Raw genomic sequence first — 24697 nt, forward strand, 5'->3', positions numbered from 1 at the left:
TTTATTTCGATTTTATGGAAATGTGAGCATGGTGGAAAAGACAGATGGCACATAGAGTCTCCCTGCTGCGCGTGATACTTTTCCACAGAGAGGTTCTTTACGTAGCGATTTTATGTGACAGTCTGTCAGTTTTCTGTCTTCTGTCTCTGGCACAGACTTCTCCCTGGCCCATAGTATGGAACAGCTAATCTGGTTTTTTTTAGTCCTTTTGTGACACTTCTTACATGTAAACCTTGGTCACATCTGGATTGTGTGTGTGTGTGTGTGTGTGTGTGTGTGTGTGTGTGTGTGTGAGAGACCTGTGACAGACATAGTGGGGGTACAGTATTTCCCCTTAAGTGTTGAACCAGGTTGTCCTTAACCCTGGCTAAACATTGGAATCATCTTTGGTACTTTATTAAAAATGTAAGGTGTGAGGTCCAAGCGTTTAGTTTTTGTTTTGTGTTTCTTTCCCTGAGTGCACGAGCATTCCTCTCACACCCGTTCTCAGCCTCGGGTGTCCTAATACTGGTCTCATGGAGCTGCCCTGTTTCACCACTTTCGCCACCTGTCTCTGAGTTTAAATTCTTCTTTACCTCTTCAGACTTTTATTAAAGATTGCTGTCTGCTTGTTTGTGCTTATATAACTGTTACTGAGTAAGAAATCACTAGAAACTTCTGGAAGAATGTCTGCAGTGATAGGTTATTAGTATTTTTGTAATTAAGCTAAAGACTTCACGAAACTTTATAGTGCTTGCTCTTTGTCAGTTATCGAGGCTGCTTTGCATGAGGGGAAGGTGAGAACAGACCTTCGCTACCAAGGAACCGATTGCCTGTGTTGGAAGAGACAGGTGTCTGGATAATAATCATGTAACAGCAAATACCATAGATACTGCATAAGTCATAAATGTCATGATAGCACATCTTAAAAAAAATAAAGTTGAAGCAGGGGGCACCTGGGTGGCTCGGTCGGTTAAGCATCCGACTTTGGCTCATGTCATGATCTCATAGTTTGTGAGTTCTAGCCCCACATCAGGCTCTGTGCTGGCAGTGCAGAGCCTGCTTGGGATTCTTTCTCCCTCTCTCTGCCCTTCTCCACTTGCTCTCTCTCAAAATATACCTAAAGAAAAATAAAGTTGAAGTAAAACAAAAATTAATAAAAGCAAGACTATTAGTTTACTGGCTTACCTTTGCCGTAATGGGTTTTTTGAGGCGGGGAGGGGGGTTGGGAAAGCTTCTTAATTGTATAATTTCTGCAGCCAACATAAAGTAAAGCTGGATGCATCATAGGCTCTAAACCATGACTGAATGTAACCTTCTACTTTTTAATATATGCAAAAAGTACATTGTTCCTTGTACTTTATTAGTTAGCATTTCCTTACTTGTTCAGATTTTTTCCCCGTAGTTAATACTGGCAACTGACTTTCCTTCAGGGGCCTTCCTTCACAGAGAAATGTTTTTCTTTATTTTTATTTTTCTAAATTTATTTTTGAGAGGAAGCTCATGCACCAGGGAGGGGCAAAGAGAACGGGAGAGAGAGAGAATCCCAAGTAGGCTCCACGCTGCCAGCAAGGAGCCCAGTGTGGGGTTTGAACCCACGAACCGTGAGATCATGACCTGAACCAAAATCAAGAGTCAGATGCTTAACCGACTGAGCCATCCAGGTGCTCCTTTTTTGTTTTAAAAGATCGTATTTTTAAGTAATCTCTACACCCAACGTGGGGCTCGAACCCACAACACGGAGATTGAGTCTCATGCTCCACTACGTCAGCCAGGTGCTCCACAAAAGATGTTTGTCACTGAGGAGGAGACCCTGTGTGTGGTGATGAACAGAATACAGAGTTGTATTGAAGGCGGATGTCACGCTGTCCAGTAGGGTAATCATGTCACTGCTTTTTGCCTTTTAGCTTTGGAAGAGAAGCGGGCCCAGCTTGTCACCGTTCTCCAGCCCAGCCTCATCCCGCTCGCAGACACCAGAGAGGCCAGCAAAGAAAATAAGGTAACGGGTCCTTGTTTGCACTGCAGACTAATGAGAGGGCAGGAAAGGAAGCACACGTACTTGGCTCTTAGGCCTCCTGCGGCTCCGATCCGGAGGATCCAAGATTGCCCTCCAGAAGGACAGTGAAGTACCTGCCCAAACTGCTCTCGCCTCTTAAATGTCTTCTGTGCTGACCCTGGAGCCTCTGGCTCTCTTCCTCATCGTGCAGCACAAGTGCCTGGGGTGTGAACGCAAAGGCCACAGGGTAGAGGGGGCACAGAGAATCATGGCAGGGGCAGGAGAGTTCATGTTCTGGACCCCAGCTAATCTCCAGGCACCAACAGGCGACTAGACAGCTGCTCTTAGGGGTCAGCTCTGTGGCTACAGCTCTCGGGAACTGGGCGAGGTGTAAGTAAGGTTGTGAAGGTTCTCGTTTCGTGCTTGTTGTGAGACAGAGGTTTCTCCGTGGCTTCCATGAACTTCTCCCTTCGTTTTGTAGGAATTTCCTTTTGATTTCTCTTATTTTTTGTCCTGGCCTGTGATCTTAAATCACAGTTGTTCTAGACTTTGGCCGCGTTGGTAGTTACGAGGCTGTAAGTAGTTACCCGATACTCTGTATCAGGAAGTCTTTCTAAATGCGCTTCTGCCTCTTCTGCCCTCAGAGAGGACGAGCTTTCTCACCGCTCCAGTTCTTCAACTCCTTTGGCAACAGACAAGGAGGCCCAGGGAGAAAAGGGTAGGTTGTGAAGCGCACAGGAGTGGCTTCTGGTGGTGGGAGTGTTTATGGAGCATGTGAGACCCCTGCTCATCCGGAAGCATGCGCTGAGCATCGCTGTGTGCAGGACCTGGTAGGTGCAGAGGTCTGTGGTCTGTGGCACAGGCAGCTACGGCACCGGCCAGTGGATCTGTGGGCTGGCGACGAGCGCTGGTGGGGGCCTCTGAGCAGCCTGGGTGACTACTGTCAGTAAGCACTTGTATGCCTGTGTTTGGAGCAGTTATCTTGATACCCTCCTGGCAGAAACCGTCTTGCAAACTCTCCAAGACCCCATCCACGGAAGACCAAATCTTTCAGACATAACCAGTGAGAATTCAGTGTTAAAAACCAAGTGGATAGACAAACTTGGCCATTTCTGGAAGAGGAGGAAGAAAACAAGTCCATGTTGTTTCTTTAGCTGCAGATACAACCACATGGAAGGCGCAGAACTCGTGGAGCTCCCCTCCCACACCTGGCAGCTCTGGGCAGCGGAAGCGAAAGATTCAGCTCCTACCCTCCCGGCGAGGGGCTCGGCTGACCCTGGTATGGCTTTGTCTGTCCACACCCGCCCACCCCAGCTCGGCATCCCCAAGTTCTAGGGTAGCTCAATACAGGTTTCTTCCAACTTCCCTGATGGGCCTCTCGTCTTTCTCTCTGGCAGCCCCCACCTCCCCAGCTTGGCTACTCCATCACTGCCGAAGATCTAGATTTGGAAAAAAGAGCTTCGCTGCGGTGGTTTAACAAGGCCTTGGAGGATGGGACTGGTAAGGAAGACTGACCAGCTTCAGGCTGCAAAGAGGAGTTTCCTCTGGTTTTATTTGGATCTTTCTCATCTGACAAATCCTTTTGAGGCCTCAGTGGAATCTGGAGAACAATGAGCATTGGAATCAAGGAGAAGCATTTCTTTCTTGCTTTTTTTTTTTTTTTTTTTAAGTTATTTAGAGAATGCCAAATGGGGGAGGGGCAGAGAGCGAGAGGAGAGAGAGAGAATCCCAAGCAGGCTCCATACTGACCATTCAGGGCTTGAACTCACAAACCGTGAATCATGACCTGAGCTGAAGTTAGTCGCTCACCTGGAGCCTCCCAGGTGCCCCAGGGGAAGCATTTCTAAATAAGCAGATACCGAGTCCGTGAGCGTCTCGTGCTACGTGATGTGCCCCTGGAAAGAATTTCCCAGCACCTTTCTTTCTCCTTAGATACGGCTTCTAACTCTGGCACCGAGAAGCCCCCTACTACTCAACCTTCTTTGACGTTTACCCTGCCAACTACTGGGACCGCCGCCTCCCCAGCCACCCTCCCAGCCCCAAGCCCCAACCCGCTGCTGGAGAGCTTGAAGAAGAAGCAGAGTTCTGCAGGCCCACCCCCTTCCTCGGGTGAGTGGGCGAGCTCCATCTGCGGCGTCGAATGGCATCCGTCCATGGGTCACGTGGAGTAAAGGCGTCATGCCTGCCAGTCCCTGAAGGTCTTCGGGAGCTTGAACTCGCTGTGGCTCAGCAGTCCTGAGCTGGCGCACGCTTCCAAGCTTCAGAATTCTCTCATCAGGAGGTTCTAGGGAAGGGGGTCCGCGGCTTAGTCTTAGCAGTCGGAGGCTCTGGAGGCCAGAGCCACTCAGAGCCTTGCTGTTGTCCTCTGTAAAATGCACACGTTTACCTTTGAGGTGGCTCTGAGATGTAAATGTGATCCCATGGCGACCAAGTCTTGTCACATGACCACAGGCACAAGAGGACGTCATTTTTCCCTCTAGGTTTCCAAGGGTCCTTCATGGTACTGCATGTGCCCACACTCCTCTCGTTGCCCTTTAACGTAGAGTAGTCTGTCCGGCATCAGCCCGTCCCAGGGCTCAAGGGCAGAGACTCTTCCAATCGTGGTTATGTGCCCTGCACTCAGCACAGTAGGCAAACAGGTAGTCTTTGTTGGACGAGTAGTAAGTAAGGTGCATCTGGGAAATTAACGGGACTGGAGTTCGGGTGATTGGGTTTTCCTTAGTTTCTACACATTACCCCCCAGTGAGGCCACATCGTATCCCCTCGTATCCTGCGATCGGGGAAGGGTGGAAATAATGTTTCCTTGATTTTAAGGGGTGGATACTTCAAGGGTCTGTGGTGTGGATGTCGTCACAATTTGTTGACGGACTCTGAATCCCCGGCACGGTGCTAGGGAGAGAAGCGTTGAATGCCATCACGTTTGAGGTATTCAGAATTTACTCTCTGTTCTTCCAGAATCTGCTGGAGTGGCAACCACTGGGGCCCACACACCTCCGAAGACACCCAGCCTTCCGGCCCCTCTTGGGTCTTCACAGTCGGGACCCCTTCCGGGCACCTCCTCGGACTCCAAATCCACAGCCGCTTTCTTAGGGCTGACCCCTGCTGCTTCCCCGATCCCAGCCACTGACCCCACCAAGTCCCCTCCAGCTCCTCAGGCTGAGACATCGGCCCCGTCACCCACCCCGAAGCAAAGTCTTCTTTTGGGAATGCTGAGCACCCCACCTGCCGACCCCCCTACCTCCACAGCCCCCGCCGTGTCCTCGGCATCTCCCATGTTCAAGCCCATCTTTCTGGCCCCACCAAAAAGCGAGAATGAGGGCCCTTTGCCATCCAGCCCATCCAAGGTCACCACCGCGACCCCTTCCGGCTCTGCCCTCCCTGCGCCTGCCAGCAGCCCCAAGCTCACTTTCGAGCCGATCTTCGGCAGCATCGGGCCCCCTACGTCTGTGCCCTCGTCGGTCCCCTTCTTCAGTCAGACGGCCGTTCCAGCCACTGCCACGAGCACCCCTCTTTTCACCGGCCAGGCCGGTGCCACCTCAGCCGTGGCTCCCACGAGTACAGCCAGCACGTCCACAGACTCTGCTTCGAAGCCCACGTTCAGCTTTGGTGTGAGCAGCGTGACCAGCACCACCACTTCCGCTGCCCAGCCTTTCCTCTTCGGGGCTCCCCCTGCCTCCGGTGCCAGCTTCACCCCGGCCGTGGGCTCTATATTCCAGTTCGGCAAGCCTCCTGCCGCGCCCGCCTCGACGACGGTCACGACCTTTGTCCAGTCCCCCCCCGGGGCCGCGCCAACGACCGCCAGCGGCAGCGGCACCACCGGCTTCGGCGGTTTCGGCGGCGGCCTCAGCACCCCCGCCCCGGTCACCAGCAGCCAGCCGGCGCCGACCTTCACTAGCGCCGCCACCCCGGCGTTCCACATTCCCTTCGGCTCGAGCACCAAGCCCCCCCTCTCTTCGTACCCGGGAGCCAACCCCCAGCCCACGTTCGGGGCCGCCGACGGGCAGCAGCAGGGCGCCGCCAAGCCGGCCCTCGCCCCGAGCTTCGGCAGCTCTTTCGCTTTCGGGAACTCTGCGGCCGCAGCCCCGGCTGCGACCCCAGCGCCCGGCCCGGCCCAGCCCGCCTTCGGCGGCACCACGCCGTCCGGCTTCGGCGGTTTGAAGCCCACGGCGTCTGCCTTCGGCGCCCCCGCCAGCACCCAGCCAGCCTTCGGCAGCGGCACGTCCGTGTTCTCCTTTGGGGCGGCCGCCGCCTCCGGCTTCGGAGCTACGACCCAGACCACCAGCGGCGGGACCGGTAGCTCCGTGTTCGGCAGCACGACGCTGGCGCCTTTCACGTTCGGGGGCTCGGCCGGCGGCGGGGGCTTCGGGATCAACGCGGCCACCCCCGGCACCAGCTCTGCTTCTGGAGCGTTCAGTTTCGGCACAGGACAGAGCGGGACCGCCGGCGGCACGACGCCTTTCGGAGGAGGCTTGAGTCAGAGCACGTTGGGCGCACCCAGCCAGAGCACACCTTTTGCCTTCAGTGTGGCGAGCGCGCCCGAGAGCAAGCCCGTGTTCGGAGGTAAGATGAGGAACGGACTCGGGTGCTGCTCTGAGTGCTGGCCCCGGCCGCCCTCGGAGCTTTACGGTGTGGCGGTGACTGACATTAGATACAGGGTCAGGGAGCTGTGCGTCCTGGGGGAAGACGGTCTGGTGGTCGAGGAGGTGGGCCTTTGAGGCAGTTTGAGCCAAGACTCCCCGTCTGTGATGCAGGGGTTGGGAGCATGGGTGGGTAGGCGTGAGCCAGAGCCCACTCTTCGGGCGCAGGAGAGCTGGCGCAGAGGCCCGGGGGCGGAAGCAAGCTCTGGTCACAAACAGCGAAAAGTGACGTGTGGCTAGAGGATCGAAGAACAGAAGTGCTCCAGAATGATGTGGGGAGGCAGAGTTGACGGTCACACGTGGCCAGGGTTAAGTTTGGATTTAAGTATTGAGGGAAATCCTGGTAGAATTTCAAGCAGAAGAACGAAGTGATCTGATTTGCCACGTGGAAAGAGACTCCCAAGGAGCTCTGATCCTGATAGCGTGCTTTCTTCAGGAAACGGGAGAGGTCTTGGGGAGGTCCGTGTACAGAGGAGGGCATCATGAAATGGTCGTTTGGAGAGTGGGGAAAGGAATGTAACGAGAACGTTGGAGAATCGCGGTTATGAATTTAAAGCGAGGCCGGCCGTTGTTAATCAGCGACATCCAGACTGAGGTGGAGAACGGGTGCAGGCGCGCCTGTCACAGCTCCAGCTGGTGCCGCGAGAGGGGCGGGGCTCGGCAAGGTGGGGGCGATACTTGAAGTGCTCGCGGTGGCCATCTGGGTGCTGGGCGGTCCCGGGCAGCGGTGAGGGGTGACGGGGTGGGAGTGGGGTGCGAGGTCAGGACTGGGAGCGAGGCGGCCGGCACTCCCTGAGGCCTGTGGGGGGAGGCGGTGGCAGGACTGGACTTTGAACGTGGCCATGGGAAGGCGAGAGGACCCACACTTGGTGGGGTGTTTGGAAGGTTCCAGTTTCTGATGCCAAGGGACAGATAAACAGGGGGCAGAGGCAGAACTCAATTAGTCATGACAGAGGGAAGTAACCTGGTCCAGGTGGAGGCGAGGGGGGTGGAGGGCGTTGAGTGTCCCCAGGAATGCAGAGACTCTGTTCCTGAGGTGGCCAAAAGGCAGCACGGTGGTTAGCAGGCAGAGAGGCACTTCTACCACCAAGGGAGCCAGCTTTGGTGGTCCAGGGCTGAGGTGCCCTGTGGGGACACCCCCCAATTCGTTATCCCGGCTGTTATGCCCTCTGCCCACTGCCTAGTCGCTCGTTTTCTACGGTCTCTTCGTTCTAGGCACTTCCACACCCACTTTTGGTCAGAACACCCCTGCCCCCGGGGTGGGCGCATCGGGCAGTGGTCTCTCCTTTGGGGCATCCTCAACACCCACCCAAGGCTTTGTTGGAGTCGGACCTTTCGGTAAGCAGCCAGCATGACCCTGCTTCTTTCTGCAAAGAAGGAGGGCGGTGGGGGGCGGGGGGGAGGTGGAGGAGGGGGGTGGGTCTTGGCAGGTTCCTGGCTCTGGGGCTCCCTGGAAAAGATCAGGCTCACAGGCATGAGAAAGATGTGGCCTGGCTACGAGATTGGCAAAGCCCAGGTATGGAGTTGAGGGTGGAATGTTTCAGACCACTGGAAAGCCAAGGGCAAATGCCTTCTTGCTCGCTCTCAGGTGTTCTGGGATTCTGTACTTTCAGTAGCCACCACCCCCCCACACACACACACAGCTGCCACTGTTTGGGAAGCCCGGTTTAAGTACCGGATTCTGTCGGCCTAACCTTCCAGAGATTAGGGTACCCAGGGAGGTGTCCCGGATAGCAGCTGCCCTGATGAGACCTTGTTGAATCTTTCCAGGATCGGCGGCCCCTTCATTTTCCATTGGTGCAGGATCCAAGACCCCGGGGGCTCGGCAGCGACTGCAGGCCCGCAGGCAGCACACCCGCAAGAAATAGCCTTTGTCCCCGTTCCATACCCCCCCCACCAAGCCCCCTCCTTGCCCACATCTGGACCTCAGCACCTGCTAGGAAGAGCCTCTGACCCTTCTAGTTCCATAAAGCAACCTACCCCAGATCTCTGGCTTCCGCCACCAGGGAGGCGGTGGCAGCCCCGGTGGCCGGTTCCTGCTCCTTGAGGAAGCAGCCCCTGGCCTCTCGAGGGAGGGGGGTTGGGGTGCGCAGGGCAGGAGCCTGATCCCTTTACTTGAATGGCTCCGTGGTGAGGCTGGAGAAAACTGAAGAAACATCTGTACATACGGTCCTCGTCCTCCCCTGACTCTAGTCTGGTGTATGAGCTTGGTCAGGCGGCCTCCCTTCCCGCCTTGCCCCCAGAGCCATCTCCTCTCGCCTGGCAGGTCGTAGGCACGGCCCTACCCACACGTGCCGCCGCCGTGCAGTGGATGATGGGAGTCGGGGAAGTGGGTCAGCCCCGCGGCTTTACCTTGCTTGGCTTGCCTATAAAAAGCGGTTCTCCTCGGGTCCCGTTAGGGGACTCTGCTTCCCCAGTTCTTGCTGCTTCGTCCCTCCCTGGTTCCCCGCAGGCTCTACTCCTTTTTAAAGGACCTTGAATCTAGCTTTGCCTTGGAGACCCCAGTGGGGCTGCTCCTGCTGGTCCACTTCCTCCTGCCAAGTCTGAGTCCATGTTTGTCCTCAACCCTCTGCCAGTTTGGCCCCTAAAAGCTCGGTGGCTCAAGACTGTTAGCCTGGCAGCTGCAGGGGAGCTACCTCGCTCCGGGGGAGTGGGGGGAGTGCCGGGAGTGGGCAGGATGTCCCCCGCTGCCTCCTTGCCCGCCTTCCCCGCTGGCCTCCGTGGGGCTCGTCCGCCTCCTCCCCGGGGTTGTATGTTTAAAGCCTTGTCCTGTGTTACTGTCTGATGCTCACGTCTATTGCTCTTTGAATCGAGTTTGGAGGAAGAACTGAATTGTATGAGTGGCGGCATGTTGGTAGTGCCGGACTTAACTGTTTCAAGTTTCTGGGGCCTCGCTAATTGAATGTGGAAAGTAGCACCGCTTTATGGCTACACGTGCTGACTCCTGGATTTTCAAATGGTGTTTTGACTTTAAGGGCTGGCAGCCCAAGAGGATGGGGCCGAGGGGGAAGCAAAGTCCTCTTCCCTCTGCTGTTTCCCTCCCGCCTACCTGACCCCACCGTGGGCTGGATCCTCCCCAGAATGTTAGAAAACCAAAATTAACCAACCACGCTTCAAAATTCATCCCCCCACCCCGACCCCCCTTCAGCAGAGCCTCCCCTCCGTCCCGTTCTTCCCCTGTTCCCAGATCACATACCCCAGGCCCAAGAGCCTTGCTGCCAATGCCCATCCTCTTTGGGAGAAGTATGAATGCGTGTGTCTAAATTAAAAGAAAAAAATATTTAAACATTTTTTAACGAAATAAAAATTTATTTTTGTATTTAAGCTAAATTGCCTTTTAAATTCCTTCAAGCTTGGTTCACTGAGGTGGTTAAGTATAAATGCTATTGACTAGGAACTAGCTGTATAGTTAAGTTATGCCTGTGTGGACAAGAGGCTCAGACTGTCCCAGGCAGCTTTCCTGAGGGACTAGAGCCCCTTCGGGACACATTCTATAAACCATAATTCTTATTTTATAAATAATGTGACGTAGATGTGACTTGTCCCCCCTCCCCCCTCGTGACTGAGGTTGAGTGTGACGCAGGGGACTGCTCCTTCCCACCCCCCAGGAAGAGCAGACAGTATTTACCTGTGTGTGGCGCCCAGAGGCCTGGACCTCGAGTCCCGAGTCCCTGTTAGGATTGGGGGGGGGGGGGGGGGTGGGCACGGGTCTAGAAACCAAGCTTCTAGCGATACCTTCCGGAAGGTAGAGCCTCGTTAGTGTTAGTGTTCCGAGCTAGTTTACCTCAGGTCCACAGGCAGGACACTTGGCCTGGGAGCCCACAAAGAGGGTGTCCCGGCACGGCCTGAGTGTGTGTGTGTGTGGGTATGTATGTGTGTGTGTGTGTGTGTACACGTACGTGCACTGGACAGGAACGGGAGGCTGGGACTTTCCATTACAAATAAAGACTTAATTCCTGTGAGGCTAGTTGGAATTTTTAGTATGAATGTGAGATTTTTCTCCTTGCTTATGTCATTAAGAATAAAAAAAAAACTGTGATCTATCGTAGACCATGTCCTGCTTTTTATTTCCGTGGGCAGAGCTGTCACGAGCAAGAACACGGCCCGGGGAGGGGCCCAGGGGACAGGCAAGTCCACACACTCCCTCCAGCTACCGCTTTCCTTCCTAAAGCAATAAAAAGAAAAGAACCTTAAAACCCGCCGGCTGAGCTGCGGGACGGCGGGGTCCCCCCGCCCAAGGCACAGCTCTGCAGACCTGCTCGGTGCGGGGCGGCACCCCAGGGGCCGCCGCTCTGCGCCGTCTCTTCCTCCGCGGGGCGGCCTCGGGTGGAGGTGCCGGTGCTTCGGCCCGGGAGACTGAGCTAGAAGGAAAGTACCTAAGTTAGAGGTGCCCGGGTCTTCCGGCATCTTCCAAGCAGCAACCCCCCCCCCCGCTCTGCCCCCCACTCACCTTGGCACCTCCACCCGTTCAAGTACGGCAACAAAGAAGCCGCCGGTGAGCGTGGTTTCAGGGGAGGCCCGGAGGCAGCATTCAGCCCCCGGAAAAGTGCCGAGGCCACGGTGGGGCCAGGAGGGGAGGATGGGGACTAGCCTGTGGAGGTGAACAGACTTCTGGGTAAAAGACAGCAGCCCCCTTCCCCAGGACCCCGGCGGGTCCCCACTACCTGAAGGTCCCCGAGTTCTGCTGCAGGGCGTCCCGCACCACGTCTTCATTCTCCTCTTGGCAGAGGGAGCACGTGGAGTAGACCAGACGCTGCAGGGAGGGGAAAGTGAGCGCGTGGCACAGTGCTCGCCGCTGGAACCCAGCCAGGGCCTGCAAGCGTGCCTTGCTAGGTGTGCCCGCCCCGGGCTCCTCCAGCTGTCTGGTCGCCATACCTAGGGACAAAGCCTGTCAGCTGCAGATGGGCCTCGTTTCGCACCGAGATCCCTGCACTGCAGGGGACAACGTCTGCCCAGGGTCACCAGTATTAGACCGAGGCCAAAGCGAACCGCTGCCCCTTCCGCCACACGGTTGCCCCGCGTCTGCAGGTCCCGTGGCCAGGCTCTGTCCCCATCTCACCAGAGCCGCTACAAGAAGGATCCAGCAAGATGTACTGGACCTGACGGTAGCGCTGGTCGGAGGGCGGTATCGCCAGGAAGTCCTCCTCGGCCAGCTCGCAGCACGAGACCCCGGCCCGGGCCAGCAGGGTAGCCATGGACGCCAGCCGCCCAGCGTCCAGGTCAAAGGCAAAGATCTTGCTGGAGAAGAGGGGAGAGACGGGGTGAACTGAGAATCCACGGGGAACCTCAGGGCCCACAGTTCTGACACGAGAACATGTCCCTTCACAGGGACACAGAAGAGAAGGGACAGTGGTTAGAGGGACCTGACCTGGAGACTCTGCCCCAAGGGCTGAGGGATTCCTATCTTCGCACCGGCCACCCAGAGGGCAGCTGAGCTTCGGGCTCCGCCACCAACTGCTCTGGGTCCAGAAGCGAATATTTAAAGGGAGATCCTCCTTTCGGCCTTCAAGCCCCCACTGGGTCACAGTTTTCCTCATCTCGTCCTCCAAGTACAAGGTCAGACCCCAGCTCCCTCAGGCTGACCATGGCACTCACCCCTGGTTCTTGAGAAGAGCAGCCAAGTGACTGGTCTTGTTGCCTGGGGCAGCGCAGGCATCGATGACATGGGAGCCGGGGGGCGGGGCCAGCAGCACGGCCGGCAGACAGCTGGCCTGGCAGGCAGAGCAGGCCCTGGGCTGGCGCACAGAGGCCCGGCTCCCTCTCGGTCCTCCCCTTCCCACCCACCTGCCCTACCTTGTCTTGTAGAATGAGGTGGCCGGCCTGGTACAGCGGGTGGTCGTGCAGATCCGTCTGGGCTGGAAACACCAGCAGCTCTGGCAACAAGGGATCCAGAAGAAAGCACTTCCCTTTGAGGGCCCGGAGGTCCTCGAGGCTGCCAGGGAACAGGAAGCATCGGCACGTCTTGAGTTCCTCCGGGCTATGCGCCAGGCTGGCCGTTTCACACGTTTCCTCACTTGAACTGTTCATTCACGCGACAGATGCTCCAGACCGCCAGGAAGCGAGGGACAGGATCGATTTGATACGAATGGGCAGCAGAGGGGCGCCTGGGTGGCTCGGTCAGTTAAGTGTCCAACTCGACTTCGGCCCAGGTCAGGATCTTGAGGTTCCTGGGCTCAAGCCCCATGTCAGGCTGCCAGCACCAAGCATGCTTAGAATTCTGTCTCTCTCTGCCCCTGCCCTGTGTATGTGCACACGGGCTCACTCTCTCTCTCAAACAAACAAAAAAACCACCTAACTTGGACAGAGGTCACTCCTGGGGAGGCGGGCACCGAGCTGACTGCTCAGGGGCAGGGGTCTCCTAACGTGAGGAGCGGAGACGGAAGCGTCATGTTCCAAACCCTCGCGAAGCGGGCCGACAACGATGCTCAGTTCGGAAAGCCATCCACAGGGGCAGAGCTGGAAGCCAAACCCAAATAGCCACTGCCTGGCGCACCGCCCAGCCTCCCAACCACGTGCTGCGGGCAGAAGGACAGAAGGACCGTCTACCACAGAAGGGGAAGGCGGACGCAGGGGCGGCTTCCCAGGATGAGGGGGATGGGAATGCAGGGGAGCAGCGGGGAGTGCACAGGAACGGTGGCGGGCAACGGAAGCAGTGGGCACAGCACAAGAGAGCCAAGGACGGTTTAGGCAGGGGAGATCTTTCTGTGGCCGACCACAAGACATGTCTGGAGGCGGAGAGACCAGGTCAGGGGCTGCTTCTGCCAAAGACGACGGAAAACCACGGGCAGGATGGGGGGAGGGGGCAGAAAGATGCCGCAGGCAAGGGCGTAAGTGACGAGGGCGAGAAGAGAAGCATTTCCGGTGACTGGGTTCGTGGCCTGACCAAATGGTTGCGTGATGGTGATGTCAGCTGCCAGGTTAAGAGGGAATGCAGAAGGGGCAAAGGTCAGGGATGCAAGGATGGGTTCAGGGTCCACAAAGCAATCCCCGTGCTGCGTGGCACTCACAACAGGAGGGAGAAAAATCCTGATCGGCTCATCTGACAAAACTCAACATGCACTGAGGATAAAAACACTCTCAGCAAAGCAGGTGCAGAAGGCACACGCCTCGCCACAATAAAGGCCGTATGTGAAAAGCCCACAGCTGACATCCTCGGTGGGGAAAAGCTGAAAGCCCTTCCTCTAAGATCAAGATCAGAGATGCCCACTCTCACCCCTGTTACTCAACAAAGCCTGGTGAGCATTTGGGCGAGATCAAGAAGAAAAAGGCGCCCACGTTGGAAAGGAAGAAGTAACACGGTCACTATCTGCAGATGATATGTATAGAAAACCCTAAAAACTCCCAACCAAAAAAACTTGTCAGAATTTTTTTTTTTTTAAGTGTATTTGAGAGAGACAGAGCATAAGCAGGGGAGGGGCAGAGAGAGGGGAAGGAGAATCCCAAGCAGGCTCCTCGAGGTCAGTGTGCAGAGCCTGACTGGGGGCTCAAACCCACAAAACCGTGAGATCATGACCGGAGCCAAAATCAAGAGCCAGATGCTTAACTGAGCCACCCAGGTGCCCCCAAACTGTTAGAACTTATAAATGAGTTCAGTCAAGTGCAGGATACAAAATTCATACGCAAAAATCTGTTGTGTTTCTACACACTGACAACCTGTCTGTTGGGGGAGGTCACAGAGAAGATGTGACCACCTGTTGGGAGCAGGACCCGGGCAGTCAGAGGCTCCTCACCCCTGCCCTGGGATGAGCATCCTGCTTGCCTTCGCCCCTCCCAGAGGCTGCCTGAGGACACAGCCTTGAGAGAGTAATACGGTGTTGAGACCATCTGGAAGGTACGAGACAACCCATTAAGGCCTCTGTATAAACTGAAGATTCTGGCAGGCAGGTGTATGTTCCCTCGCTTATGAAACCTGCCACCTAGGGGCGCCTGGGTGGCTCAGTCAGTTGAGCGTCTGACTTTGGGTCAGGTCATGATCTCACAGTTCGTGAGTCCGAGCCCCGGCCCGGGCCCAATGCTGTCAGCCCGTCAGCACACTTTGGATCCTCTGTCTCACCTCTCTCTCCACCCCTCCGCTGTTTATGCTCTCAAAAACTAAAACATTAAAACAAAACAAAACAAAACAAAACAAAACAAAAAACCTGCCACCTACCCAACCTTTGGTCTCTCCTTGCCCTCTGCATACAGGGGCCAGTTTCAGATCAAAGGCTGCAAACCAACAATGGATGAACAAGCCTGGAGACCAAAGACACGGGCCTTGGGAAAGGCGTCCACAGGGGAAGTCCGCAGTTGGCCGGCGACCTCTGCGTGGGGAGGCGTGGCCCATACGTCGGCCTGTGGATCGAGCACGGGGCCGCCCAGGGAAGGGCGGGCCGCTTTAACCACACGGATCGCACGGCTGGGAAAGTGAGGACGTGGAGGGCGCTGTGGCGGTGGACAGCAAAACAGACGAAGCACCGGGGCTGGCGGACCCCTGGTACAAGGGAAAGCAAGAACAGCCACGGCAACCCCAGCCAGCAGGGCAGTCCCCGGTTCAGGAGACACTCCTGATGAGAGTCTGCTCCTGCCGAGCTCACCGACGTAGCTGCCAAGCTCCAGCAAAAAGCCAGGGAAAGCAGCCAGGCGCAGCTGGTGCGGCCACGGGGCAGTGGCTTTTCCCTGACCCCGCACGAGGTGGAGATGCCCTCCAGTCGGGGCTGCCTGGCGCTACTTCCTTCCTTAGACACCGGATTACTCTAGCCCGTGGGGAGGCTTGGCCCTGTGAGGGGGACCTCCCCGGGCTTGTGGGACCCTGGGAATCTAGAGAGGAGATATAACAAATTCTCAGGGGGGCTGGGAGCGAGATGGGCCATCTGCACCTGTCTTTGAAGGCTCTGATCAGGCCACATGATGGCAGGGAAGAAAGCCGACACGATCTCCAGTCCACCCCCAGCCCCGGGACGGGATGCTGGTGTCCACGCTGAGCCCACTTGTGCCACAAAACGCTTAGAATGGATGCTGGACAACGTGCTGCTGATCTAGGGGAAGCGGAGCGGTCCCGGGGACGAGTGTGGGTCGTGGGGAAGAGCCGGGCCTGAGAGGGAGCTCAGAAAGCCAAAAAGGCTATCCCAATGGGCCACGAAGGGTCTGGAGTAAGTAACCTGGAAGCAAATGTGATCTGACCGCATCGCTGCAGGGACCCCACCTGAACAGAGAGGTCAGCCCGTGGAAAGCCTTAAAACCCGAACAACAATTTCGGTCAAGAAAGTCCCTTGACACTGCAAGCTGGGTGTTCTGCCCCTGCCCGCGAATATGGGGTTTCTCTCTCTCCAGTACGAGGGAACACACCGGGCACAGACATCCCACAGGGCTGAACTCTGCAAGCCTCTTACGGTGAATTCACGCCGGTGCTGAGGGGAAACGCAGCTGGGAACCTGTAAACCTGTTACCCCCACGAAGAGTGACTGTCTAACAACACAAGCCGCACAGGGAGACCGGAAGAACTACCTAAGATCTGTGCCAAGTGGGCACTGTGCGCCCTGCACATAGTCCTTCCAACAGCCTAGCAGGGCAGACAGAAGAGCCAGAAGGCTCCTGGTGGGGGACAACCAGGACCTCACAAAGCGTGAGATCACGACCTGAGCCACTATCAAGAGTTGGACACTTAACTGACTGAGCCATCCAGGTGCCCCAATGTTGGACCTTTCAAGTGCTCCCCCAAGGTCACCTGCACAACCCCACCATGTCATGGCATGGCAGCCAGAGACCTGTAAGATGGGCCCTCCACATTAACGCGATAATGGTCACATGTGCAGACCTGCCTCTCTCTCGCAGGACATCCTGCAGGCTTTGCTGGAGATCTGAGAGAGGCTGGGCAGTGAGCCCACGGAACATTCCAGGCCCAGACACTGCCCCAAGGTTTTGGGAATCGTTTGGTCGGGTAAGACCCGCCTTGTCACAGACGCCGTGATTGCCAGAAGGCACACTTATCCAGCCCCTAAGAACGTGGAAGATGTGTGTGAGCCTCTGCAGGGGTTTTTGGAGTCTGGAGGCCTCTTATTCCCTACCTGGCACAGTGCCGGGTCCTCTATACCGCCCGGTAAAGAAAGTGCACGTGTGCAAGCAGGGATCAGAGAGCGGGCCGCCTATGAAAAGGCAAAAATACCAGTGGGACAGATGAAAGCCCTGGGCGTCCCCCAAGCAGGGCTGCCACTGGAGTTCAAGGTGTCTGTGACTCTGGAAGGTGTGGGGCGGGCGCTGTGGCAGAGACAACAGACGGGAAGGGTGCCCCTGGAATTTGGGTCTCGGCTCTGGAAGGAGACAGAAGCCACGCATTCCGCCCCGTCCCCCTGGGCGGGGGGCAACAGCTTCTAGCAGTGTGCCCCACGCTGCTCCAGGCAGAGCCTCTCAGGAAGAAACAGCACAGAGAGCGTTCTGACTGGTGATCTCTCAGAGCCCTGGCCCTTAACCCTCCGCACGGGCAGCAGGCTGCGCCAAGGGCACTGGTCCCGCGGCTCGGACAGAGGATGGTGAATAAGCCCCTGTGCGGTCAGGGCATATGACAAGACCCGTGGTTCCCCTGCAGGAGCCCAAGGCAGGCCTCACCGGTCTCCACACCCCGGCTCCGAAGGCACTGACGCCCCCTGGCAGTCAAGAAACTGATGCCCTAGCTCAGGTACGAGCCCTAGCAATGCAACGCGGACTAGGCGCGGAGGAAGCCGACCCACCGTCGCCCCCTGGCGGGGCGGCCTGCTGCCGAGGAAGCCAGATTGCCCCGCAGACGCGGTGACTTGACTTGGTTCACCCGGTAACACGACCTGTGTGTTCTAAATAACACACAGTTGCCCGAGGCAACTGCCAAAGGTGCCTGCGGCCATCCTCCTGAGCTCCCAACCAGTAAGGAATTGGCAAACTGACTGGACCGGCCCCTCCCTCCAAGCGAGGGTTCTAACTGCGACTCGGTTTGCGTGGTTATCACATCTGGCCCAACCTGAGCTTTCCTGGCCGCCGCACCAACTGGGCCACCACCGTTGGGAGACTGAAAAAGACCGTGGAGAGACATCCTCATCGACCAGTGACTGGGGGTCACGTTTGAAAGGCCGTGACGTGCAAGACCGGGCAGAAGAACATGATACTGAATGGAGCATCCTTCACCCACACACCCTGCAAGCAGCAGGACCGGCAGTCAGGAAAAAGAGATGTTTAACTTTTTTTTTTTTAACGTTTTTATTTCTGAGACAGAGACAGAGCATGAGCAGGGAAGGGGCAGAGAGAGAGGGAGACACAGAATCCGAAGCAGGCTCCAGGCTCCGAGCTGTCAGCACAGAGCCCGACACGGGGCTTGAACTCACACGCTGTGAGATCATGACCTGAGCCGAAGTCCGACACTTAACCAACTGAGCCAGCCAGGCGCCCCGGAAAAAGGGATGTTGTAACAAGCAGATTACATCACTAACAGAAAACCACCTTGGCTGGGTGGACTAGGCACCGTCCCTGCCGTTAGTACGTCCGGACGATCCACCGGTAGGGCCTGCTGCCCCATATGCCAGACCGGGGACCCTGCCGAGACACCCAACACCATAAAGCAAACAGCTGCCGCCCCCTTACCGTGGAGCAACGTGCGGCCACTGAGCACGCCAGGCTCCACCACGCCTGGGAAAGGAGTCACCCACTGACACGCACGCTGGGATGTCCCACACCTAGGTGGGGAGCTACCCGTCTCCCCCAGGATCCCGCTGCCTTGCGGCAAGCTGCACCTGCAGAACGGCACCCCACCTGGAATGGCACACGCGTTCCTGGAAGAGGGTCGGAGGTGGGGGTCCCGGTCTGGCACATGCACCCCCCAGTCCCATCTCCTCATGGCGGACAGCGCCGCCTCCCCTCCCCCCCCCCCCCCGCCAACACTCATGCTGTGGTCAACCTGGTCAAGAAACTAAAGCTGCCAACCTCCCTCTCCTCGAGGCCAGATGGGCACAGTCTGTCGTCTGTGAGGATATGATCATTTGGGTGGTGCCTCTGTTCCTTCCGTGAAACTGGAGGACATTCTAGCACATACAGAAGCCCTTATGAAATTCACCCAGCCCACTGTGAATGGCAGCCAGTAAAGCCGGTCCTTACAGAACACTGAAATGTCTCTAATAACAAAAGCTGCCCTCCAAAACAGGATGGCCTTGGAAATTATTACTGCCTCACAAGGAAGCACCTGTGCCATTATCCAAACAGAATGTTCTATGTTTGTATCTGATGAATCCACTAAAGTACCATCTTTACTAAAATCATCTAAGGACACAAGTAAATGCCCTGAGTGATCTGACCTCCAGCCTAGAGGATTTTAAGAAATCAATGGTTTGGATCCTGGGGTTCTTGGAGGAAGAAGTTATCACTGATTTGGGGAATGTCTGCCTTCATCTGTTTTCTTCTGCACGTGCCTGTACCGTTGCTGTGGCTTCTGCCTCCAGGGCAGCCAGCCAGCTACCAAAGGAGCTATCTCCGTGCTCGTGAGACCCTCACTGACCGCTCAGGGCACACTGAGGAAAACAGTCACGTAGGATTTTAAGAGCTTGTCACAGGGGTTAGTGTGGAGGGAGGTCACTGAAAGGACATGACTACCAGTTGACCTGTGAGCTGGACCCCGGCAATCAGAGGCTCCTCCCCTCTTTCCCTATCCTTGGGATGGGCATTCCCACTCGCCTTCTCCACCAGAGGATGCTCCAAGGACAAAGCCTTGAGACAGGGTCATGGTGTTGAGACCATATGGACAGTATACGGGTATACCTCATTTCATTGCATTTTGTGCTTCACAGATAAGTGCATTTTTTACAAACTGAAGGCGCCATTTTTCCAACGCTGTCTGCTCACTTCTTGTCTCTGGGTCATGTTTTTGGAATTGTCACAATATTTTAAACTTCTTCATTATTAATTATGGTCATCTCTGATTAGTGATTCTGACTCACCAAAAACTCAAGTGATGCTCAACATTTTTTTAGCAATAAAGTATTTTTAAAATACAGTTGTTGTTTTTTTTTTTTTTTTTAGACATGATGCTCTATACACATACGAGATCACAGTATAGTAGAAACATAACTTTCATAGGCAGTGGGAAACCAAAAAATTCATTCCACTTGCTTTATTGCAGTGTTCTGGACCTGAACCTACAATATCTCCAACGTGGGGCCTGTATGTGACTGAACCCAATTAAGGCCTCTCAATAAACTTTCAAGATTCTGGCAGGTGGGGGCAAAGATGTACTTGCCTTCCAGTTACCCAAGACAAGCCTCGTATAGAAGTTCCCTTGCTTATTAAACCTGCCACCTATCAATCTGGAGCAGCCTGCCTCTTTTTTCATTCCCTCTCTGGCCCTGCCCTCTGTGTTTGGGAGCTGGTTTCAGATTATATCTGGGAAGCTCCCAACGAGGTTGCAAACCAACATTATCTTGAAAAAGAAATTAACAATCCCACTTACACTTGTATCCAAAAAAATTCAAAGAGGTGAAAGTCCTGTACTCTTAAAACTATAAGATAATGGGGTGCCTGGGTGTCTCAGTTAGTTAAGCATCTGACTTTGGTTCAGGTTCTCATGGTTCATGAGTTAGAGCCCTACATCAGGCTCTGTGCTGACAGCTCAGGGTCTGGAGCCTGCTTCAGATTCTGTGTCTCCCTCTCTCTCTCTCTCTCTCTGCCCCTCCCTGCTCATGCTGTCTCTCTCTCTCAAAAATAAACACTAAAAAATAATAGTAATAGTAATAATAAAACAAAATTACCTATTCTTGAAAAAACAAACAAACAAAAAACCTCTAAGATACTGATGAAAGAAACTAAAGATGATACAAACAAATGAAAAGATAGTCCATTCTCATGGACTGGAAGAATAATGCTAAAATGTCCATACTACAAGCAAAGCAATCTACAAGTTCAATGTGATCTCTATCAATTCCGATAGAATTGTTTACAGATAGAACAATCCTAAAATGTAGAACCACAAAAGACCCTGAAGAGCCAAAGCAATCTTGAGAAAGAAGAACAAAGCTGGAGATACCACACTCCCTGATTTCAAACTATATTACAAAGGTATAGAAATCAAGACAGTATGGCATTGGCATAAAATCAGACACACAGATCAATGGGACAAAACAGAGAGCCTAGAAATAAACCCATACTTAAATGATCAATTTATGACGGAGAAGCCAAGAATATACAGCAGGGGAAAAAAAAAAAGTCTCTTCAATAATGGTGTTGGGAAGACTGAAGCCACACGCAAAAGAACGAAACGGGACCCCTACTTTACAGCAGACACAGAAACTAACTCAAAATGGATGAAAGACCTAAACGTGAGCCCTGGAAGCAGAACACCCCTGGAAGAAAACATGGGTGGTAAGCTCCCTGACATCTGTCTTGCTTTTTTTGATTTTTTGGCTCCAACTCCTAACAAAAAGCAAAAGCAAAAATAAACAGGTGAACTATGCCAAACTAAGAAGTTCTGTAGGGCACAGGAAACCATCAACAAAATGAAAAAGCAACCTACCGCATGGAAGAAAATATCTGCAAATCACATATCTGGATAAGGAGTTAATATCTAAAATATGTAAAGAACACTAACTCGACAGTTAACTAAAAAAAGGGGGCGGTGGGATTAAAACACACGTAAGGAATCTAAACAGTTGTCCAAAGACAAACAGATGGCCAAGAAGTACACGAAAAGGTGCTGAACATCATTAGTCATCGGGGGAAATGGAAATGAAGGCCACAATGAAACATCACCTCACACCTGTGAGAATGGCTATTCCCCAAAAGAAATAACGAGGGTTGGTGAGGATGTGGAGAGAGGGGAGTCCTCGTGCACTGTTGGAGGAAATGTTAACTGGTGCAGCCGCTGTGGAAAAACACTATGGAGGCTCATCAAAAAATTAAAAATAGAACTACCATATGATCCAGCAATCCCATTTCTAGGTATTTGTCCAAAGAAAATGGAAACACTACTTCAGAAAGATATCTGGACCCTGTTTACTGCAGTATTATCTATAACAGCCAAGATGTGGTCGACGTGTCAACTAAGAGATGAGCAAAAAAAAATATGTAACTATATATACGTGTATGTGTGTACCTACACCTGTGTACACACACACATAGGAATATTATTCAGTTCCCTCTAAAAGAATAAAATCTTGCTATTTGTGACCACACGGATGGACCTTGAAAGTATTATGCTAAGTGAAACAAATCAAACAGAAAGACAAACACTGTATGTTCTATTGGGTGGACTCTCTTTTTAAAAAAAACAAAACCAAAACCAAAACCAACCAACCAACTCATAAATACAGAGAACAGATTTGTGACTGCAGACGGGTGGGGGGGCATGTGTGCAAAAGGGGTAGAGACAGTCAAAAGGTACAAGTTTCTACTTGAAGTCTTGGGGATCTAATATACAGCATGGTGACTAATAAAAATACACTCTTGCATATTTAAAAGATGCTAAGAGATCTTAAAAGTTCTCATCACAAGAAAAACTTTCTGTAACTGTGCGGTAACAAATGTTAACTAGATTTCTTGTAGCAATTCTTTCGCAGTGTACATACATACAAAGTCATTAGCCATCTATCTGAAACTAATGTTATGTCAATTATAAGGGGGCGGGGACACTGCAAAATAAACCAACAGCCGTGTGTTTAAGCATGTTGCTTTGGAAGGATTTCTCTTAAACCTTGAATTTTGAATAAACAGGATTTAGCAATTTAAAACGAAGAAGGTGCAAAGTTCAGAGGGGAGATGAATTTAGTATGACACACACTGTGACTGTGGGGTCTGTTTACCACTCATATGACCCCGAGGGTAGCAATACTGAGAGAAGTCTAGACCGCGAGACACAAATCATCAGGCGAGAAGCAGGAATTAAGAGTTCGAGAAATTGAGGGATGCATTAGAAGAACATAGGAGAGAACCACAAGAATCCATGTTTAAGGGACAGAGGAAGACAGGCCTTGGAAGGAGAGGAAGCAACTGCCGGAAAAGTCCAAGAAACGGATCCCTGTTTCCCAGTGCCCCCCAGGCACCTCCCCTGGAGGAGGGCAGCCAGGCGGGGTTCTCAGCTCACCTGGAAGCCCGGCCCTGGTAGGAGAAACCTTGTCTCTTGAAGTAATCAACCGCATCATCACAACAGGTCTTCAGAGTGTTCACCCGCACAAACCGAGGCACCTGAGAGGCTGGGAAGCAATCAGCAGTGAGTGGGCAGGATCGAGGCCTCTCTTCCCAAGGCCTGCGAGCTACCCTCCTCCACACAACTCCTTCCTGGGAGAAAGCTCACCTGGGCCAGGCTTGGATTCCACCTGCAACAGGTCCTCGTTCTTGCTCACACCTCGATGAACCTTGAGCCGGGCCAACTCAGCCTTCAGCCTTGCCTGGTGCCGGTCCAGTAAAGGTTTCCATCGGCCCCCACTGCCACCTTTAAAGCCCTTTCCCAGCAACAACTCATACACTAGTACCTGGGGATGAGGAAAGAAAGAGAAAAAACCTTAAACGTGAATGTCTTGGAACTCCATAGTGTTGGAACCGCAAGCGCTGAACCAATCACCTATCCAGACAGCAACAGATGAAAGTGAGGTGTCCCGCCCAGGATCACAACGGCTTTACGGCTTTACGGCTGAGCCCTGTCCCGAAACCTGTCCCCAGGGCTGCTCAGCCCAGGGCTCTGGATCCCAACCTTCCTCCTTGTCAGCATCATCCATTTGTTTCGGCCAGTGTCCCTGCCAGGGCTACTTTGCACTTTCGTCCTTATTTCATCTTCCACTCGGCTCGAAGTTAAAGCACTGTCATCCCACCTCAAATAACCCGGTTAAAGAGTGCTCATCCTCATTTCAGAGGGGCGACTTGCCGAAGTCACACCGTGGACGGTACCGCGCGGTGACCAGGTCCGGAGGGGGCTCACAGCCCAGCCCCACCCCGCCCCCCGGCCCCGCTACCTTGGCCAGGTGCGGCCGCAGCTTCTTCTCGGCGCGGAGGAGGCCGGCGCTGGTGATCACGGCGTCCAGCACGGAGGAGTAGCGCTGGGTCTCGCACACCAGCGCGTACAGCTGCTTCACGTTCTGCTCGTGGCCGAGAGGACACCGGCTGAGGCAGGGGCCCCCCGCCCGGGCTCCCCTCCCGCCCCTCGCCGGCCCGAACCCCGAACCCCGCTACCTGGAAGCTGCTGGCATACACCAGCCCCTTGATGGAACCCCGCCGGCTCTCCACGCCCGCCAGCACGGACGCTGCCGTCGCGTAGAGCGCCATGCTCTGCTCCCGCGCCTTTACGGCTCTGTCGCGAAGCGTACCGCCCTGTCTGCCTGCACTTCCGGAGTCAAAGGGCACGGAGGTTCCGACCCGGAAGCCCCAGAGCTCTTCCGAGGCTCTCGGGCGTGTTTGCGGCCGAACCCTGGGAGTGCGTTTCCCTGTTTCGTAGCTCTTCGCTTTTTTTCTAACAAATCTTTGCCAATCTCATAGACAATGGAATTTTGCTGCTGTTTTAACTTCCCTGAGGTTGACTATTTTCCTATGCTTATTGGTCCTTCGTAATCTGTTATGGTAACATGCTAATGTCTTTTGGTCACTCTTACAGCATCCCTTAGTGTCCTTTCTATATTGACCATATATAGCTCGTCTTAGGTGTTATTTTTTCCAGTTTTTTTTTTTTAATTTTTTTAACGTGTATTTATTTTTGAGACAGAGAGAGACACAGCATGAACGGGGGAGGGTCAGAGAGAGGGAGACACAGAATCTGAAACAGGCTTCAGGCTCCGAGCTGTCAGCACAGAGCCCGACGCGGGGCTTGAACTCACAGACCGTGAGATCATGACCTGAGCCGAAGTCGGCGGCTCAACCGACTGAGCCACCCAGGCGCCCCTCCAGTTTGTTTTTGCCTTTAATGTGGCTTATAGTTGTTTTGGACAACTGTAAATGTTTATGACAACATTTATAAAACTATAAAAAACGTCTTCACTTTTTACAAACTTTTATGGTGTCTGCCTTTGGTGTCATGCTTGGAAATCCCTTCACACCTTTATAATATAGAAATCGTGGCTTCATTTCTTCACACTTAAATCTTTAACCCATTTATAATTCAGTTTGCACATGATGTGAG

The 24697-nt window shown here is 54.1% G+C and overlaps 2 protein-coding genes and 1 long non-coding RNA gene across 11 annotated transcripts in view; 1 reads left to right on the top strand and 2 right to left on the bottom strand.

Annotated features, from left to right (window-relative positions):
* Nucleotides 1–10660, top strand: part of POM121C (POM121 transmembrane nucleoporin C) — a 53673-nt gene extending 43013 nt beyond the window's left edge. For all 5 annotated transcript variants that reach the window (XM_047837502.1, XM_047837503.1, XM_047837500.1 and 2 more), the window contains 8 exons: nt 1887–1978; nt 2620–2693; nt 3130–3254; nt 3373–3475; nt 3908–4084; nt 4931–6535; nt 7828–7950; nt 8383–10660. In XM_047837502.1, the coding sequence (XP_047693458.1) occupies nt 1887–1978; nt 2620–2693; nt 3130–3254; nt 3373–3475; nt 3908–4084; nt 4931–6535; nt 7828–7950; nt 8383–8480 (2397 nt within the window). In that variant the 3' untranslated portion in view covers nt 8481–10660. The remainder of the gene's footprint in view (nt 1–1886; nt 1979–2619; nt 2694–3129; nt 3255–3372; nt 3476–3907; nt 4085–4930; nt 6536–7827; nt 7951–8382) is intronic.
* LOC125153964 (uncharacterized) lies at nt 1634–8712 on the bottom strand. The gene is made up of 3 exons (XR_007147629.1): nt 8593–8712; nt 3491–3575; nt 1634–3087 (listed from the first exon to the last, which is right to left on the bottom strand). It is a non-coding gene; the product is annotated as an uncharacterized LOC125153964 (long non-coding RNA).
* NSUN5 (NOP2/Sun RNA methyltransferase 5) lies at nt 10654–23892 on the bottom strand. Of its 5 annotated transcripts, none has more exons than XM_047837507.1 (11): nt 23758–23892; nt 23541–23663; nt 22886–23063; nt 22676–22784; nt 12406–12544; nt 12208–12215; nt 11672–11850; nt 11277–11487; nt 11063–11203; nt 10868–10973; nt 10654–10777 (listed from the first exon to the last, which is right to left on the bottom strand). In XM_047837507.1, the coding sequence occupies exons 1-11, from the start codon at nt 23848–23850 to the stop codon at nt 10763–10765; spliced, it is 1302 nt and encodes a 433-aa protein (XP_047693463.1). In that variant the 5' UTR covers nt 23851–23892; the 3' UTR covers nt 10654–10762. The 5 variants fall into 5 exon arrangements, with proteins under 5 accessions (XP_047693463.1, XP_047693462.1, XP_047693464.1 ...); XM_047837506.1 differs by having other exon boundaries at nt 12208–12323; XM_047837508.1 differs by having other exon boundaries at nt 11277–11365; nt 11712–11850; nt 12208–12347.
* Nucleotides 23893–24697: the final 805 nt, after the last annotated feature.

This window comes from Prionailurus viverrinus, chromosome E3 (genome assembly GCF_022837055.1).
Source record: "Prionailurus viverrinus isolate Anna chromosome E3, UM_Priviv_1.0, whole genome shotgun sequence".
NCBI lineage: Eukaryota > Metazoa > Chordata > Mammalia > Carnivora > Felidae > Prionailurus > Prionailurus viverrinus.